This window comes from Diabrotica undecimpunctata, chromosome 7 (assembly GCF_040954645.1).
Source record: "Diabrotica undecimpunctata isolate CICGRU chromosome 7, icDiaUnde3, whole genome shotgun sequence".
Classification (NCBI taxonomy): Eukaryota; Metazoa; Arthropoda; class Insecta; order Coleoptera; family Chrysomelidae; genus Diabrotica; species Diabrotica undecimpunctata.
In genome coordinates, this window is record NC_092809.1 from 95,207,693 (window position 1) to 95,226,665 (window position 18,973).

The following is an 18,973-nucleotide window of genomic DNA, read 5'->3' on the forward strand; positions in this document are numbered from 1 at the left end:
AAACTTTACTATAAAAAAATTTACTATAAAACGACAAACTATAACACTCGTATTATCAATAACACGTTTTATCAATACTACAATACAGTATTGATAAAACAGTATTGACAACAATAAATTTACAAACTTATATCATAAAATATACTCACAAAATGCAACACATGCACTACCCTCAGAAACGCTAATGTAAATGAACGATTTTTGATTTCTTGATTAGCACTTGCTCGGCCATAAAATAATAATCTCTGGGTCGGAATTGTAAATCGGAGTTTCCTTGCTAATTGCAAAGTTGCCAAAATATTGAAAAATGTTTTAAAATATCGATTTTTATTTTATAAATTTAAATATGTAACGAAACGGAACATTTAAATAAAATTTATTTCATTACAATTTTGTGCTTAATTTTTACTATTGAAAAAATCATGTTTTTTGGTATTTTTATGACGGTAATAATCGCTGCGTGGAAGAATACAGGTTTTGTATGACCATAATTACTACTTGTGAACAAGAATTGGCTACACTGTACGACAACTTCTGGTCCAGTCTTCTATAGATAAGTACAAATAAATATACTACTTTATATATTCTGTAATTTCTTATGAGAAAACGCAAATTGCAATTAAGAAAACGGGAAGTTTTCGAGGGCCGCTGTGTAAATTTAAATTTGAGGATATTCGATACTCTTCTAAATTGAGAATTTATAGTATAGTTCCCATTGAACAAAAAATATTTTTATTTCTATACTTCAAATGGGACGATTTTAAGTAAAGCTGAAAAAAAATGATTTACCATAAAATCAATCGCATGCCCAGCGGAAAATTGAGCACCTTCTGAATACAACATATCCATATCATCTCTTTTAGGTTTGGCCACTTTGAATTCATTTGTTAACTCATAATCTTGACTAAATTGCCAGGAAAAGTGTTTAAGGCTAGTAGAACCTACTTGAGGCAAAGACCATGGAGACCACTCGGTTGTACCTTCGAATTTACAACAAACTCTAAAGGAATACTTTTCGTTGGCTTTGAGATCTTTTTGGAGGAACTGGTAATCTAGTCCTAAAAAAATTCGTATACAAACAGTGGAACATTATTTTAAAGCTTGTTTATTATAAATCTGCGGAAATTTATTGTGGACCTAAAAATACATACCTAAGCTAATAAAAAAGGAAAATAAATTGGGATCCAATATATTTTTTTAATTATCAACCACTAAAAATATTTTCTTCGTGTGTTTTCTTTCTGAAATTATGCGAGTAAACTTACTCTGACACTTGTACCAACCTTGTCCTTTCATTAAACTTCACCAATACATTATATGCTCCTAATAAACGCCAGCAACTTTCTTAAGGGGATTTTGAAAATTTCCTCCTGTCTAAATATTTGTTCTGCTGGTGTTTACCGCCTCATGTCACATTCACAAAGGAGATGTATAACAGTTTCTTCCACCATTTCGCATTTCCTGTAATATGGTTCATTATCTGCCTATGTTGTAAATATGTTTCCTAAGTATCCAGTCACCATATCTGTGATAATGCTAACATACAGTATGGTTGACTATACTAACTTACACCTCTAAACGATTAATGGAATTCGCAGAAAACCTTTCGTTGTAGTAAAAGGCACGGCAAACTGCACTGGAGTTCTCCATAATATTTTTAATTACTTTTCCCTGTATTATCAGTTAGAGTTAATTTGTATAAAATGAGGAGCAAAAATTCAAATCGCATTTTAAATATTATTGTTTATTTGGCTAATAATGAATGTATAAATATAATAATTAACCTGCTGTACAATTATTTTGTAAATAACATTATAATAGTGTACTTACTGATTATTTAAATTTCTAAATCATTATCATCGTCACTAAATTCACTATCTCTATCATTATGTAAATCTATAATCACTGGATTAATTTCACTAATTTTATTTTCCCGGATATACCACTCTTCTATTAATTTTTCACATTTATTTAGAGTTTTGGCCCATATTTCTGGAGTTGCAGTTTTAAGAGCTTCTTGCCACATTTCCCTAACTGCATAGTCTCTGTATCCACTGCATCCAACGTGATTATCATAATACGTTTTACATATACCCCGGATGTGTTCGATGGGATTAAACTGACAGTGATACGGCGGTAACCGTAGTACTTGATGTCCATAACTTTATACAATTTGAAGTAACTCTGATTTGAAGGCGTTTTCCGGAAAATTGATATTATTTTTAACTAACCAATTTTTTATGCTCGGTAGGTTCCACGACTGTTTTGGTTGTTTCTCAAAAACCCCCGAATGGTAAGGTGCATTATCTAAAATTATAACTAATGGTTCACTCAGACTAGGTAATAGTTTCTCCTCAAGCCATTTAACAAACATATCTGCATTCATGTTTTTATGGCAATCAGCAGATTTTGATTTTGAAGAAAAAATTAAATCTGCGTTTTCTATAAAACCTTCTTTCCCTTCTGCATGAAGAATGATGTGTCTTTTGCCTTCGCTATCTGTGTGTTTTATTGATTTTATGCTGTCATCTTGGCAAATTCTTTTAATTCCACCCTTTGCAAATATTCATGTCTTATCTTAGTATACGAATGTTGCATTTTTAGATTTAAGTCTAGTATATTCCATCAAAAATTTAATTCTTTTGTGAACCACACTACCCATTTCGCATAAAAGTGGCCTATTATTTTCTTTTTTGAATTTAAATCCTAAATCTCTCAACACTTTCCAAAGGCTAGTCCCCTTAATTTCAGAAACTTGTCTTTCTCTTATTTTCGCCAGTATAGTATCTAAACTGACATGTTGATTGTTTTCACGCATTCGATACAAAATATTGCGAATTTCAAATTTTTCTTCATCAGGTAAGTCAATGCTCCTAGAATGTTTACGAGTTGTTTTCTTGTCTTCATGATACTCAGTCACAGAAAGATCTTCTTAAGAATCTCGGACAGTCTTCATTACAGGTTTTAGCGTACTTTCACTTATCTCGAGTGCGTCACAAACGCGTTGATTTATACATAATAATGACTTTAAAGATCCCCCTTTGTCTCTTTCCATGGTAAGGTATTTATGCACATTTGCAATTAATTCATCAATATCCAACTTACGCCTATGCATGATGGTCACTTGAAACTACACGTTTGAATTACAACATACTGAGTTTAGATCAATATGACAGAAACTTTCTAACTGTTGTGCTTGAGAGGTAAGATATAATATAACCGCTTACAAAGATCCTAAACACATTAAGCAAATTAGCCTAATTAAAATGTTTCCCACAATTATTTTATTTTCAGTACAAGTATTTTCATTTGAAAATAAAAAGTTAAATATATTTACCAAAACCCTAACTTTAACCCGTAATCTCAAATGTCTCATAAACGGTACACTCTAACAGACATATGGTCAATCTAACCACCACTATTTAAATTGACAAAATGTTTTAGTTTACTCCGAAGTATTTTTTAACAAAAATTAAAAGTGATATTTTAGTACTTTGTATATCTACTTTGAATATAAATTATCCTTAGTACGGTAGTATTTGTTTCAGAAAAAAATTATTAAAGAAGTAGGTGAAAGGAATTTGCGTTAAATAGCATTATGCAGCAATTAGAAATTAAAAAAAAAATGTAACAAAATATGCAAAACTATGAACAACAGGTTAATGACACATATATTTATTTTATACCTAAAATTTAGCAAAGTGTTAAACATTATGGAGAACGCCGGTGCAGTTTACCGTGCCTTTTACTACAACGAAAAGTTTTCTGCGAATTCCGTTAATCGTTTAGAGGTGTAAGTTGGTTGAATGTACTGTATATTAAACCAGCGTAAATCTCCTGTCAACTTTTTTTATGCAGAAAGAACCCACTGTAAGTTAATAAAGTTATTAGCGGAACAGTAACAGTTAATTACACTTTGCTTAGTAAATTAAAGTCTTTTAAAAACAAAAGTAGGTTATCTATAGTGTTCTTTGAATATAAAATGTCTTTAAAATTGTTTAGAAAATGGTATTTAATTCTGTGACGATTGAACTATTCGCCCTTTTCCACTAGCACATGTTTTACCATAAGGTGAAATGCACTCGTCACAAATTGGGCAGTTATAAACGGGAAATAATTATTTGCTTTCGTCTGGATACTTCGGGTGGTTCTCCTTCGTGGTTCTCCTTCTTAGGGTGCCTGTCCGTTCCGAACGTTGGCGATCATTCTGGCTATGATGACTTTGTTGGTTGCTATATGGAATAGCTGTGTTGAGGTCTTTCTATACCATGCTCTCAGGTTAGCAAGTCAGGATATTCTTCTTCGTCCTGGGGCCCATTTTTCTTCAATTTTACCTTGCAAAGTGCATTCTGTAGCTCATATCTGCCTTGATTTCTCATTATATGTCGCAAGTACTGCAGCTTACAGCCCTTCACGATATTGACCAAATCTGCGGTTATGTTCATCCTCCGTAGTACTTCTTCATTGGTGACTTTGTCTCTCCATGGTATCTTCAGGATCCTTCTCTATAACCATATCTCAAAACCTGAAGTTTTGATAGAGTTTCCGCCTTCAATATCCATGTTTTACTCCATACAGAACCACTGAGTACACGTAACATATAAGGAGCCTTATTTTTGTTTCTAGGGTGAGGTCATGGCTCTTGAACACAGAGCTCGTAGTCAAGAATGCACTTTTTGCCTTTTCGATGCGACATTTAATCTCTTGGGTATTGTCCCACGACTCATTGATTATAGTTCCCAAGTAGTTGTACTGTGAGACACGTTCAATTCTCATTTAGTTCACATACAGATTTGCTCGGGTGGTTGCCACGGTCCAATCTTATTTTTTATCTGCTCAAGCTTTGATGGTGTATATATACTATATATATATATATATATATATATATATATATATATATATATATATATATATATATATATAGTATTTATTGAAAATGCACCGAATAGAGGCTCAGAATCTACAAAAGAAGTCGAGGCAGAGCACTAGATGGACTGACGACGTGAAAAAAATAACGGGAATCTGGCTAAGAGGTACCCAGTGTAGAGAACATTGGAAGAGACTGAGGGAGGCCTATGTGCAGTAGTAGACGCAACTGTCTCAATGATGATGATATTAAAATCGCAAATATTTAAGATCCATGCCAGTGGCCGAGGAAATTAAAATTCATTTAACTCACCTTTGTAAGTATCGTGAAAATTGACAACTAAATGTTTATCTTCGTACACGTTTCCCAGTGCCTTCTGAAGTCTAAATTCTTCTATATCAGTCACCTTTTCTTCATTATCAACCACAACTTTCCATTCAACTAAAACTGCTCCAGGTTTTTCTGTTAATTCAGCTATCTAAAAAACTAGAATATTAGAAAATAGATAACATATTTATACAAAAAATATTTTGTTTGTAGAATCTCATTTAGATTTTAGTAATATCTACAAGATAGTGAAGAACGTGTATGTCACAATTATACTCTACGATCAATTTCTTAAACATAATAAAATCGTAAAATACTTCTTGAAAATGTTACAAAAGTTCAACAATGTACATACAATAACAAAATTTTAATTTCTATATTAGTCCTTTTAAATCCAGAAAGTATTTTGTGTTCTGAACAGTTTTATTAATGCCGATGCGACATTTTGCAGTTAAACAAGGGATATATGTTTGCTTGATAATTTCATTTTTTTAACTTTGATCAGATAAAAGGCATATATCGAGCACAGTTTAATTAAATCTTGCCCAAGTACTTTCGATCCCTAGATCATCTTCAGGGGCATTTCGTCAATTGTGGCCTATCCGGCAAGAACAAGATGTCATAAACATATAATTGTACATTACACTACACTACAAATGTAAATGTACAAATGTAATGTACAATTATATGTTTATGACATCTTGTTCTTGCCGGATAGGCCACAATTGACGAAATGCCCCTGAAGATGATCTAGGGATCGAAAGTACTTGGGCAAGATTTAATTAAACTGTGCTCGATATATGCCTTTTATCTGATCAAAGTTCATTTATTCGAGCATTCAACCTTATATTTATTTATTTTTTAATTTCATTTTTATTTTCGATAACCTACTAATGCACTTTTAGGTATTACATAAAGATTTACATACAGGGTGAGTTTTTAGTGCGATCGGTCGATAATTCCATATTGGTATAGAATATCCAAAAAACTTACTTAGAAAAAATGTAGGCAATGATATTCTCCATACTTGGAAAATATGTGGAATTCTACAGGGTGATTAATAACTACGTGGTATAGTAAACATACAATTTTTTAAATGGGACACCCTATATATTTTTTATATTAATATTCCTCTCATAATTCTTGTTCTTATAATATTAGGTTTTGCATTACTATACAGAGTATTTAACAAGTGATGACCATTTTTATTTCGAAATCCCTATGAACAACACCATGTATGTAAAGAAGTAATGCATTAACAATTATTTATTTTATATAATAAAGTAAACAATATATTGTAGTTTTGAAATTAGGTTTAATTGAAATCATTGACAAAAATTTGTATGCAGGGTGAACTACAAAACAAAATTACGACTTTCTCATTTTTTTTAATGGATTATCCTATATTTTATTTTTTAGAAATATTGTATTTATGATACTTTTTCATTTTTATCTAGCATTCCCTATACTTAAACTCATTACATTCCGACATATTTTTAGTTTTCTTCAAATTTCGGAAATACATTCAATTTTTGTAAGTAGAAATAAGTATTGAGTATTGAGTGATAATATAACAAAATTATTTTTATTCACTAAGTAACTAATAAAAAATATGAACCATAACTACATGCAATGAATGTCTCAATAAATGTGATATTATGGAAATATCATATTTCCTGAAATACAAGATTCCTAAAATTTCTACAAGATAATATGTTTTGTATAATTATATAACAAGATTATTTTTATTCAATAAATAACTCACACAAAACAAAAAATAAAACAATATGATTGTTATATCAACAGTATTCTAAGCCAGGAATTTTTAATAAAACATTACATAAGTAAAAGGCCATTTGTGTCAGTTACAAAGGTAAAATAGTAGGCTTTAAAAAAATTGCAGTTTTCATCTTATTAAACCGTAAACGTAAAATGAGAGTTTTCATACTATTATCATTTTAATCGGTCTGTGTGGCTTGTCTTTATTGTTAAAAATGAATTTTTCTGTAGAAGATAACAGATATGATCTGGGTATTAGGAGAAAGTTCCAAAAATTGCTTACTTGCAATCAGAACATATCACGAGCGATATCCTGAATGGAGGAAGCCAAACGCAAGAGCTTTTGAAAAATTAATGGGCCGTTTTGTTCGCACTGTGTCAGTTGTATATGAAAAAAATGAGAGAACCAAAACTATTCTAAGTAAAGAAAAGGATTTTGGCTAATGTCAACATGACATTGGTCAAACTTCAGCGGCAAAAATCCTTTGTAAACATAAACTGCATCCTACCCGAATACAGTTACATCAAGAATCAACAGTCGATGATTATCAACGCAGATTAGCTTTTTGTCAATGGTCTCAATAGCAAGTGCAAAGAGATCGATTGTTTTTTCGATTATGTGCTTTTTGGAGATGAGGCTAGATTTCACAAAAATGGCACGGTGAATCGGTATAATTTTCATTACTACGCATCAAGTAATCCCTATTTTGTTAACACTCATAGTCAAACTAGGTGGTCTATAAATGTTTGGCGTGGTATTAATGGCGATTATGTGATTGGCCCACATTTTTTTGACGGCCGTGTGAATGGTCTCGTATATCTGGATGTTCTAAATAATCATTTGCCAATACTACTGCAAAATGTACCGCTTAATATTCGACAACGAATGTGGTTTTTATATGACGGTGCTCCAATTCACCACACTGCTTCTATGCACAATCATTTATATAATAAGAGGTGGATAGACAGAGGAGGACCAAATGTTTGCCACCGCGATCACCGGATTCTCCAAAATTGATTTTTTCATGTGGGGCTATATAAAAGACCTTGTATACCAGAAACCTCCAACAACGCCAGATGATATCAAAAATAGAATAAGAGAAGCTTTTAATAAAATTGACTTACAAATTTTAAGAAATGTGGCTCGGTCATTTGAATATCGGTTATAAACTTGTATACGTTGAATGTGGACATTTTGAACATATACTTTAGAATTATTTCCTTAATATCACATTAATTGTTACATTGATTATTTATTATTATGGTTTATATTTTTTGTTAGTTACTTCTTAAATAAAAAAATTTTACTTACAAAAATTGAATGTATTCCCGACATTTGAAGAAAACTAAAAATATCTTGGAAATAATGAGTTTAGGTATAGGAAATGCTATATAAAAATGCAAGAATGTCACAAATACAATATTTCTAAAAAGTAAAATACAGGGTGATCCATATAAAAAAAAATTAAGAAAATCGTAATTTTGTTTTGTAGTTCATTCTGTGTACAAATTTTAGTCAATGATTTCAATTAAACAGACGTAATAAACTGCAGAAGTTATAGAGGCGCAAACATAGACTCAGATCATTGCCTAGTGATCTCAACATTGAGGGATAGAATTTCAAACACCAGTAAAGAAAATAAAATGGACACAAACAAAAGGAACGTGCAAAAGCTGAGAGATGCCACAATTGCAGAACGGTACTCGGAAAACATCACCAAAAGGCTAAGGAATCAAAATGTAAATGAAGAAGGCCAGACAGATATAGACTCCTACTTGACTAGAATAAAGGAAGACATTGAAGCAGCAGCGAAAGATGAAATAGGAACAGAAAGTTGTGCCCGTAAAAATTATTGGTTTGACGATGAATGCAAGAATGCAACAAAAGAAAAAAATGAAGCCTACAGAAAGATGTTTACCCGACGAACTAGTAGAACAACTGTAGAGAATTACCAGACAAAGAGGAGAGAAGAAAAGAGAATATACAAAAGAAAAAAACGAAACCACCTAAATACGGAACTTAAATATATAGAAAACCTTAACAGAGAAAGAATTCAGAGCATTCTATAAGAAAGTTAACATCAACAGAAAAGAATTCAAGGCAACTACAAGACAATGCAGAAGTCAGAATGGCGACCTATTAACAACAAGGAAAGATGTATTAAGTAGATGGGTGGAATACTTTAACCAGGCACTTAATATAAAGGAAGAAGAACCACCAACGATTCTTGAAGTTAAAGATGCAGTTAAAAACTAGCCAGAAACAAATCACCCGGAATAGATAATCTTCCAGCTGAACTATATAAAGAAGGTGGCCTTGATACCATTATGGCATTACAGCAGCTTATAAAAGAAATATGGACACAGAAATCCCTCCCAATGATTGGATTATTGGAATATTTTTCACCATACACAAAAAAGAAGATATCTTTGAAAGCTCTAACCACAGAGGAATTACGCTTCTAAATGCAGCGTATATAATATTTTCCACAGTACTATGTCACCGTATGGCACCATATGCAGAACGGATAGTAGGAAAATACCAGGCTGGTTTCAGAGGTGGTAAATTAACAATTCATCAGATTGCAACCCTGAAACAAATTTTAGAATAACACAAGTAGATGGCATTGATACTCATCACATATTTATAGACTACAAAGCCGCCTACGACTCTGTGAATAGAAGAGAAATGTTCAAGGCAATGAAAGAGCTAGGAATACCAAATCAGTTGGTAAATTTAACAAAACTAACTCTTGAAAAAGTTGAATGTATAGTAAGAATTCAGGGGGAACTGTCTGAACCTTTTAAAACAAATAACGGGCTGCGCCAGAGAGACCTTCTCTCTTGTATACTGTTCAATCTGGCTCTGGAAGAGGTAATACGTATGTCACAAATCACAACCACTGGTTCAATATATAATAAATCAGTGCAAATCCTGGTGTATGCTGATGATATCAATATTGTTGGGAGAACGGAAACCGCTGTACGAGTGGCGTATATAGCATTAAAACACTCAGCTACAAAAGTGGGTATAATAATAAACACCTACAAAGCGAAGAATATGAAAATAAGAACGCAACCACAAATCCTACGACCACTCGTTATAGAAAACGACGTCATCGAAGCAGTGAACGAATTTGTATACCTGGGAGCGCTCCATAACACTGAAAATAATACTACCGCAGAATTTGCACGGCCAACAGATGCTATTTTGGGCTCCTTAAACCCACAATTATATCGAGAAATGCAAAAATAAAACTCTACAAAACAATAATACGCCCAGTCCTAACATATGGTTCAGAGACCTGGACTCTAACAAAAAATAATGAAAACATGTTAGGATACTTCGAAAGAAAAGTACTAAGGCGAATTTATGGAGCAGTGAATGACAATGGAGTGTGGAGAAGACGATACAACTTCTAACTTTATAGAATATACCAGGAACCTGATATCGTAAAACATATTAAGATATGACGTCTGAGGTGGATAGGACATGTAATGCGGATGGAATAAAATGACCCAGCTAGAAAAACGCTCCTTGATAGACCCATTGGTCAGAGAAGAAGAGAAGACCCAGAACAAGGTTCCTTGATAACATCGATGAAGACATGAGAAATATGGGAATACGTGCTTGGCGGAGAGAAATTCTTGAGGAGGCTAGGATCCACGCAAGGTTGGAAAGCCAAAATGATGATGATGATGATTTCAATTAAACTCAATTTAAAAACTAAAATATATTGTTTACCTTATTATATAAAATAAATAATTTTTTATGCATTACTTTTATATATATATATATATATATATATATATATATATATATATATATATATATATATATATATATATATATATATATATATATATATATGGTGTTGATTTCATAGTGATTTCGAAATAAAAAAAAATGGTCATAACTTGTTAAATACTCTGTATAGTAAAGCAAAGCCGAATATTATATAAAAAAAAATTATTAGAGGAATATAAATATGAAAAAATATAAAGGGTGTCCCATTAAAAAAATTGTATGTTTGCTATAACAGGTATTTATTAGTCACTCTGCAGAATTCCACATATTTTCCAAATATGGAGAATATCATTGCCTACATTTTTTCTAAATTAGTTTTTTGTATATCTTGTACCACAATGGAATTATCTACCGATGTTGCACTAAAAACTCACCCTGTATATTGAGCAATGCTTTTTGTATAAATATATACATTTGTGAATGCACTTGAAAGCGATTTATCTTTGGGAAAAAATTATGTATTTACAGTCATACATTTCGTATTTACGGTACACAATGTATTTAACGGATAATAAAACCGACCATTCCTCCAAATTTAGAAACAATACGAAAGCTGGTAGACATGACTGAAAGGAAAAACCGAATTCACCTATACAATGCAGGTCTTAAAATTTTTGGAATTAGTCGGGTGACAATTAATACCTCTATTGGAGGTACATAACGGTTGCTTATTATCTTAGCTGGCCTTCCCGGAAAAACAATAAAGCAATAACACTAGGTAAATAATAAATACATAAAAACAGAAGTTAGAGATTATAGTAGGTAACTGACAGGAATATTTATTTATATGAATTTTTTTATTTACAAACATTGTCGCATCAACCTCTGAGGTTATTAGCGACATATATACATATATATGGGATAATTTACTTTATATACATATATATATATATATATATATATATATATATATATATATATATATATATATATATATATATATATATATATATATATATATATATGATACATATTAAATTTTTTAAAGAATTCTTTAAATAAAATTTTAAAGAAATCTTTAAAGAATTTTACCAATTGCCCAATTTTACATTTTTCTCCTAAGATTTCACTTGTGTTGATCAGATGATGTGGTTGGTCTGTCTCTGCAACTGGTATCTTGGACACTCTACAAGGACATGCTTAACACTGAGTGGAACATTAAAATTGTCACATAAAGTAGGATTAGTGTGGCCGATTATATATGCTTGTGGATAAGTCGGGAATTTCCTAGACGAAGTCGAGTATTAACGACATGATGTTAGTTATTATCATGTTAGACATGATGAGCTCATCAAGTCGACTCAAAAATGATTTTAAGTCATTTAGCACTACATTTCTCACTCTACTTCACTCGCGGTTTCACTGTTTCTTGCTTGTTGGGCAATGCGGTCCGCTTCTTCGTACCCTTGAAGTCCAATGTGTGAAGGAACCCATAGAAATTGTACAGTATGGTTGCTGTTTTGTATGGTAGCTAGTTCTTTTTTAATTAGAAGAGCAATTGAATGTGCTGTGTAAAGCTGTGTAATGGTATTAATGGAAATGAGGGAATCGGTAATTATAAGAGCTTTGGATATATTACCTGAGTAAATATGAGTGAGGGCTTGGTATATGGCATATAGCTCGCCGGTATGTATGCAGTTAAGGATGTGTAGTTTATACTAAAATGTAATATTTGAAGTAACGACAGCTGCCCCAACTCCAGTTGATGTTTTAGAGCAGTGGTTGCCAACCTCTTCAATGTGTTGAGCTACTTTGTTAATTTTGGATTAAACAGCGAGCTACCCACAATAAACACAAAATTTTATCCAGCCACAACGGCATGTCACGTATGATTTAAAAATAGTTAATAATAACAACAAAAAAGTAACGCACTATCATAAACATAAACATTGAAAAATAAAAAAGCACGTTCAATGAGAAGGCTGACACTCACTCATCGATAATTTTTTTAATGTTTGCAGTATAATTTGATGCAGCCATTCGAATACAATTATCCAAATGTTTATCTGTAAGTCGATTGCGATATTTGTTCTTAATAAACTTCATATTGGAAAAAGATGATTCACACAAATAGGTTGAACTGAATAATGCTTTCACTTTCAAGGCAACACGGGATAGAACTGAATATTTGTCTTTACTTACAATAGGCCAGATAGATTCAGTACTTGAGACTAACGATTTTAAGGCTAAAACATTTTGAAACTCAATGACTTCCATTTCTGTTGCAGCGATGTCTTCGCCAAAGTTCTGCATAACACAAGCTGCAAACTGCTGGATATCAATTTCCATAAAGGGTGAAACAACAAACAGCGCTACTAAAGCCATTTCATTGAAATCCTTAAAACGATTTTTGAAGTTACTTTTCAGGGTAGAAATTATTTCTACATGATATTTGTTGTCATAGGGTTCTAATGGATTTTGAGATATTTTTTCTGAAAGAATAGGAAAATGCTTGGAATCGCTGTTAATTAGGTTTTGTTCCCAAAACTCCAGCTTTTTGATAAATGCTTTTATGTCAGAAATCATTTCCGCTAGCTCTTTGTCTCTCCCCTGAAGCTGCAAATTAAGTTCGTTTAATTTCTCTGTAATGTCCACGAGAAAACCAAAATTTCTAAGCCAGATTGAATTTTCTAGTTCCGGAGTCGGTTCATTGCGTTGTTTGAAAAATTGAACTATGCCAGATAGGACATCATTAAAACGTTTCAGCACCCGTCCTCTACTTAACCATCGGATTTCAGAGTGAAGGAGTAGGTCCCCGTATTGACAGTCAACTTCATCGGCCAAGGTTCTGAATAATCTTCTTTGTAACGCTTGAGCTCTAATCTTGTTCACAATTTTTACCACCAGTTTCATAACGTTGTTTAGTTTCAGGAAATTTCCACATAATGCTTGCTGATGGATAATGCAGTGGTAACAGAGAAATTGCGGAAAAGTTTCATCTTTACGACATAACGCCCCCAGACCCTTATCATAACCCACCATAGCTGGAGCGCCATCGGTTGTCAAGCCTACCATTTTCGATATTGGAATTTTCTCGGAAGAAATAATATTTTTTAAATGAGAAAACAACTCCAGTCCAGTAGTGTGTCCTTTCAGTGGAATGAACTTCAAAAGATCTTCTTTAATCGTAAAATCACTAAAAACCATCCTGACGAACACGGCCATCTGGGCAGTGTCAACGACATCTGTTGATTCATCCAGTTGAAGTGAACAATAAACACAGTTATCTAAGTCAGTTCTTAACTGTAAAAAAATATCATTGCTCATTACTTCTACACGTCTCATCACTGTATTAGCAGAAAGTTGCATAGATTTTATAGCTGAAACTATCTCGTCTTTATTTCTAAAGTTGGCAAATAACGAATCAGCAGTTTCTAAAAAAGCCTGTTTTATCATTTCCCCGTCTTCATAAGGTTTCTTTTTTTGTGCAATTATCTGGGACACACGGTACGAAACTTCAGTTGCAGCCTTATTTTTGTCGACTGTTCTTAAAAATATTGATTGTTTTCCAATTAACTGTTTTTTTAACTGTTTCAGTTTCTCCTTTCTGGCGGCAGAATGTAGTGGGAATAATTTTTCAAAATTAGAATGTACAGTTTTATGATGTCTCTCAATATTTCCTTTTTTAGCAACGGAGACCGAAGTATTACATAACAAACACACATTTTTATCTTTAACTTCTGTAAAAAAGTATTGTTCTTCCCATTCCGAATGAAAGTGGTATGTCTTTACCTTCTTACAACTGCTTGCCATAATATTATTTTTGTTGTTCTCTACTAACCCAACCGCTGGACGTTGGTTACGCGTTCAGTTTTAAACTAAGCGCAATGTCGCCGCGCCGTGCGTATTTATCCCGTTCAAAGCAATCCAGATCGTTCTCGAACACTAACGCGCTCGTCCGGCTGGTCGGTTCTATAAATAGCCAATTCTAGCTTGACGGCGTCAGGGGCAGATCGCTCACCGCAACGTTGCCGCTGTTTATGTTTAATATTATGACAATTAGATTTTTTTGTGGAATTTTCGGAAGCTTCTCTGATTTTTGCAGTTTGTATTTTTTAAATTAAAATCGTTGTGAGAGCTACCAGAATTGCCTCCGCGAGCTACCGGTAGCTCGCGATCGACAGGTTGGCGACCACTGTTTTAGAGGGTGTGTACGTGATAGAAGTTCAAAAATTTTGTAAGTTTTTTGTAGAAGGTATTTTTTATTAAGGGGTAGGGAGTATCGTTCTTTCTAAAGATATTTAAGGATGTGTCGGATTGAGGAATGCTTATTGTCCAAGGAGGAGGAATTCTAATGAAGTTGGAATAGGTATTTGGTATCGGAATTTATAAAACGATCAGAGTTTGTCTAACCCTTTCGTGGAACGGTGGTTTCACATTCCTGTTTTCAGTATATAAGTTTTTAAAACGATCAGTGAATATTTTGTATCTAGTTGGATTGTTTGGAATAGAATGCATCCTTCTATATTTAAGTCGTGCCTCTCCAGTTTCTGCTCTCAAACTTTCTGTTGGGTTGGTCCGGAATGCTCTTGTGGCTATTCTTAATGCCGTAGTTTGAATAACGTCAAGAGGATATAATAAAAATTCTTTGGCAGATGCATATACTATGGAATCGTAATCCATTTTACATCTTATTAGGGTTTTATAAACATGGATTAAGCAGTTATAGTCCGTTCCATAATTTTTATTACAGAGTTTTCATAAAATTGATTCCATTTTGGCGTGTTTTTTTAATTTGCAGTATATGTTTTTTCCATGTTAGTTTCGTATCATAGGTCATTCCTAAAAACCTAATGTCATCAGCGTAATTTCAGATTTGGTTATATAATTTTAGCTGTGGTTTAATTGGATCACGTTTCTTTGTAAATAAGAAGCACTTTGATTTGCTGAGTGAAAACTGAAATCTTGTATTCTTCGACCAGTTTTCGAGTTCGTGAAGTGCGGTTTGTAAGTGACGCTGAACTGATAATATAGTGTTCCCTGAAGATATTAACACCAGATCATCTGCATATAATCTGCCACGAACCAGGCTAGATTTTGATGGTATAATATTATTCATGGATTAAAAATAGCGTTGCACGCTTGAGAGGTGCTATTGCTTGCTGTCTCATTGAAGATGTCCAGTGGTTAACCGTTACTTGAAAATTCCGTTGTTTAAGAAAATTTGAAATGTAATTAATGATATTACCACTAAAACTCCATGTGTGAAATGTTTTGATAATATCATAACGTCAAGCCGTATCAAATGATGCTTTAGTAATATCTATGAATACTGCAATAGTTTCCTGTTTGTTCGCAAAAGATTCCAGAATTTCAGACTTTAAATCAATGAGGTTATCAGTAGTAGTTCGGTTTTGTCGAAATCCACTCTGCTCGTTTACCAGGAGGTGATTTTCTTCTAACATCCATAGCAATATTTTGTTAAGTATTTTTTCCATGACTTTGCACATTACATTGGTGAGTGAGATGGGTCTATATGAGGAAATTTCAGTTCATGCATTGCTAGTTGGAAAGACAATATTTAACCATATTCTATTGAAAATTTTTAGAAGCACATTTAGCGTTGTCTGGCATTTTTTCCAAGAATATTAAAGGTATATTATCAGGTCCAGGAGTACAGTTTTTAGTAGTATTAAGGGCAAAGTTAAGTTCATCTAAAGTTAAAAGGGTATTGAAAGAACTATTATCTTTACTAATGGTTTCAGAAAAATCTGTCCCACCACTAACAGGGTTTGATGCGGGATAACTATTAACCTGACAAGTTACCTTCCTTCACGATTTGACCTTGGTCATCTTAAACTTAACAGTATCCTTCATACCCCTTACGATATGAAAGGTTCGGCTTTTGAATGGAATAACTAAAAAACCTGTGAAAAAATATTTGAGACTACAGTTCATGGGATTCAATGTCTAACGAACCATATTTTTATGAACTGATTGAACATGATAGTATCGTCATATTGGTGAGTTTACCGTGTTACCAATCTAGCAACAGCGATTCAAAACTAAAATGCTGCCTATACACCAAAAATAATCGAAATCTGGATCGTCTTCAAGATACATAATACGGATATTTTTATAAACAAAAGGTAGAAAAATAATTATATCTATATATAGACGACTCATTTTTAAAGGAATCGTTTTTTTGTCAGAACTTGCACTTTCAAATGCCTTAATGTTTATAAACAAAGCCACGGTGAATTTTTCAAAAATGCCAATTTTTGCCAATGCCAATTGGACCCTGTTCTGCAACAATGGTGTAAGCCACCGGCATGTTGTGCTGAGATAATTAGCTTTTTGTATTTCGTTATCATAGAAAATTCCCTTGCTGAGATATTTTTCTTTAAATATGTTTTACTCTTTTACAATAATACATATAAACGGAAAATATCGAAATAAAAGAATAACCTTTAATTTTTGGTATAAAAAAACAATAAAAACTGGGTTACATGATTGTTGCAAAATTGAGTAAGTGATCATAGTTAATTGTGTCAAAATAGTTTATAATACAATTTGATACAAAAGATAGTCAGAAAGCATTTTTATTGAGAAAAAGTAGATACAGCTATTTTTATTATTCATATACAACGTCAAATTGCTCTTCATCAATAGTAAAATCTGGCATCTGTCCATGTCCTTCTACATCGTCTATGAAATTTTCACTTCCGACTTTATCTAAGAAATTATAAAAGCCTTTTGCATCTGTAGGTACCAAATCCAAGATGCCTTTCAGGTCTTTTATTTTTTCAGCAAAAAGCTGTCTACCATTTGGCTACAGTGGAGGCAGTTCTATGTTTCCAAGTAAAGGTTTTCTGCCCTTTCCTGCCTTTTCGATGTATACTGCTGAAAAAGAAGGATCTCTAACGTGATTTTTCATGTACAAAATAGTGGGTTCATGCTTGTTCACTCTCATAACGTGGGTTTTTATCCAATTAATACGCTGTTTATTATTTGAGTCGATCTTGCGATTTGTAATCGACCTCTCTAACTCATTAACTGAAACAATATCATTAGTTGCGATACGGTTTACGATAAACTTTTGTTTTCTTCGATAGGATTTCATGTAGTCAGTATCTGAGTATACTCTCTGTTGTGATTTTAGGGAGTATTCGACGTCTCCAAAATGTTGGTCGTTGGGTAAAAAACTGTGCCCAGAAAGTAAAAATTTTAATGAAATCGTTTCGAGGGAGGTATGATTCTGTAGTACATGAATAAGCATTAAAACAAGCTTAATACTTCGATTTTGACCTCCACATGAATCGGATCACGATATAAGTTTTTTAATGGGGGCATGTACATGTTCGTTAATGTATTTACGCAAGCACGAACCAACCTCTTGTGTGCCTCTGCCAGCTTCGTGTTCTAACCATATATTAAAAACACCTTTTCCTGTACTACCAACATTTATACCGAGATTAAACAGATTGAGTTGCCTTTTATAATAAACGATTCCAGTTGGCAACTTAGGTGTGGGGAGAGTTTTTTGTAGATCAAAAGTCAACGTCTCCAATGTGTCATCTTGTTTTGCAGCTTTTAGATCATCGTTCATTTGTTGTCTCAGCTCTTCCGCGATGTCAAGATGTCTCTTGTGATCTGCTTCCAGGTCTGCTCTTTCTTCATCTTGTTGTGTACTACGAATTTTGGCAGCGTATATATCGCACATGTGGCAAGTATAAAATAATTGATTTACTTTTTCTGCCAGTGCAAATACTGATATTAATGAAAAACATTTTGAGAGGTGTTTAATTTATTTTTACAGAATTTTTTGTTTAATTTACTTTTTGCAAACACTACGGATTAATAGTTTAAAAAATATTATAATGCATACCTTGTCTTTTACACGAACCACTTTATAAATGTTTTTAAATACTACTAGTAGTTTAAACTACTCAGAAAACTGCAACGGACGTAAAACGTGTTCTGTTTTGAAAAAGAATTATTGTAGTTTATGTTGATACATATACCCATTGAATATTTTTCAACAACAATGTAACCCGCACTGTGGATTACCTGGTTGTTGTAGATTTATGTATTATCACTAGTTTGACGAATGTGGATTAGAACTTTGGTTAATAGATGTCGCTAAAGTACCAGATACGGCTTCTACCATTTTTGTTTTTTGTCAAACCAGTCGTAATAAACTTGTTGGCATGTATATCACATTTGTAAACAAATTGTGGGTTACACCATTG

The 18,973-nt window shown here is 32.9% G+C and overlaps 1 protein-coding gene across 1 annotated transcript in view; it reads right to left on the reverse strand.

Moving 5' to 3' along the window:
- The window catches only part of LOC140445600 (cytokine receptor-like factor 3), a 52,717-nt gene that overhangs the window by 9,867 nt on the left and 23,877 nt on the right, over positions 1 to 18,973 (reverse strand). Inside the window, exons 3-4 of the mRNA XM_072537778.1 lie at positions 5,180 to 5,345; positions 790 to 1,058 (exon numbers count right to left, since the gene is read on the reverse strand). Coding sequence (XP_072393879.1) covers positions 790 to 1,058; positions 5,180 to 5,345 — 435 coding nt within the window. The remainder of the gene's footprint in view (positions 1 to 789; positions 1,059 to 5,179; positions 5,346 to 18,973) is intronic.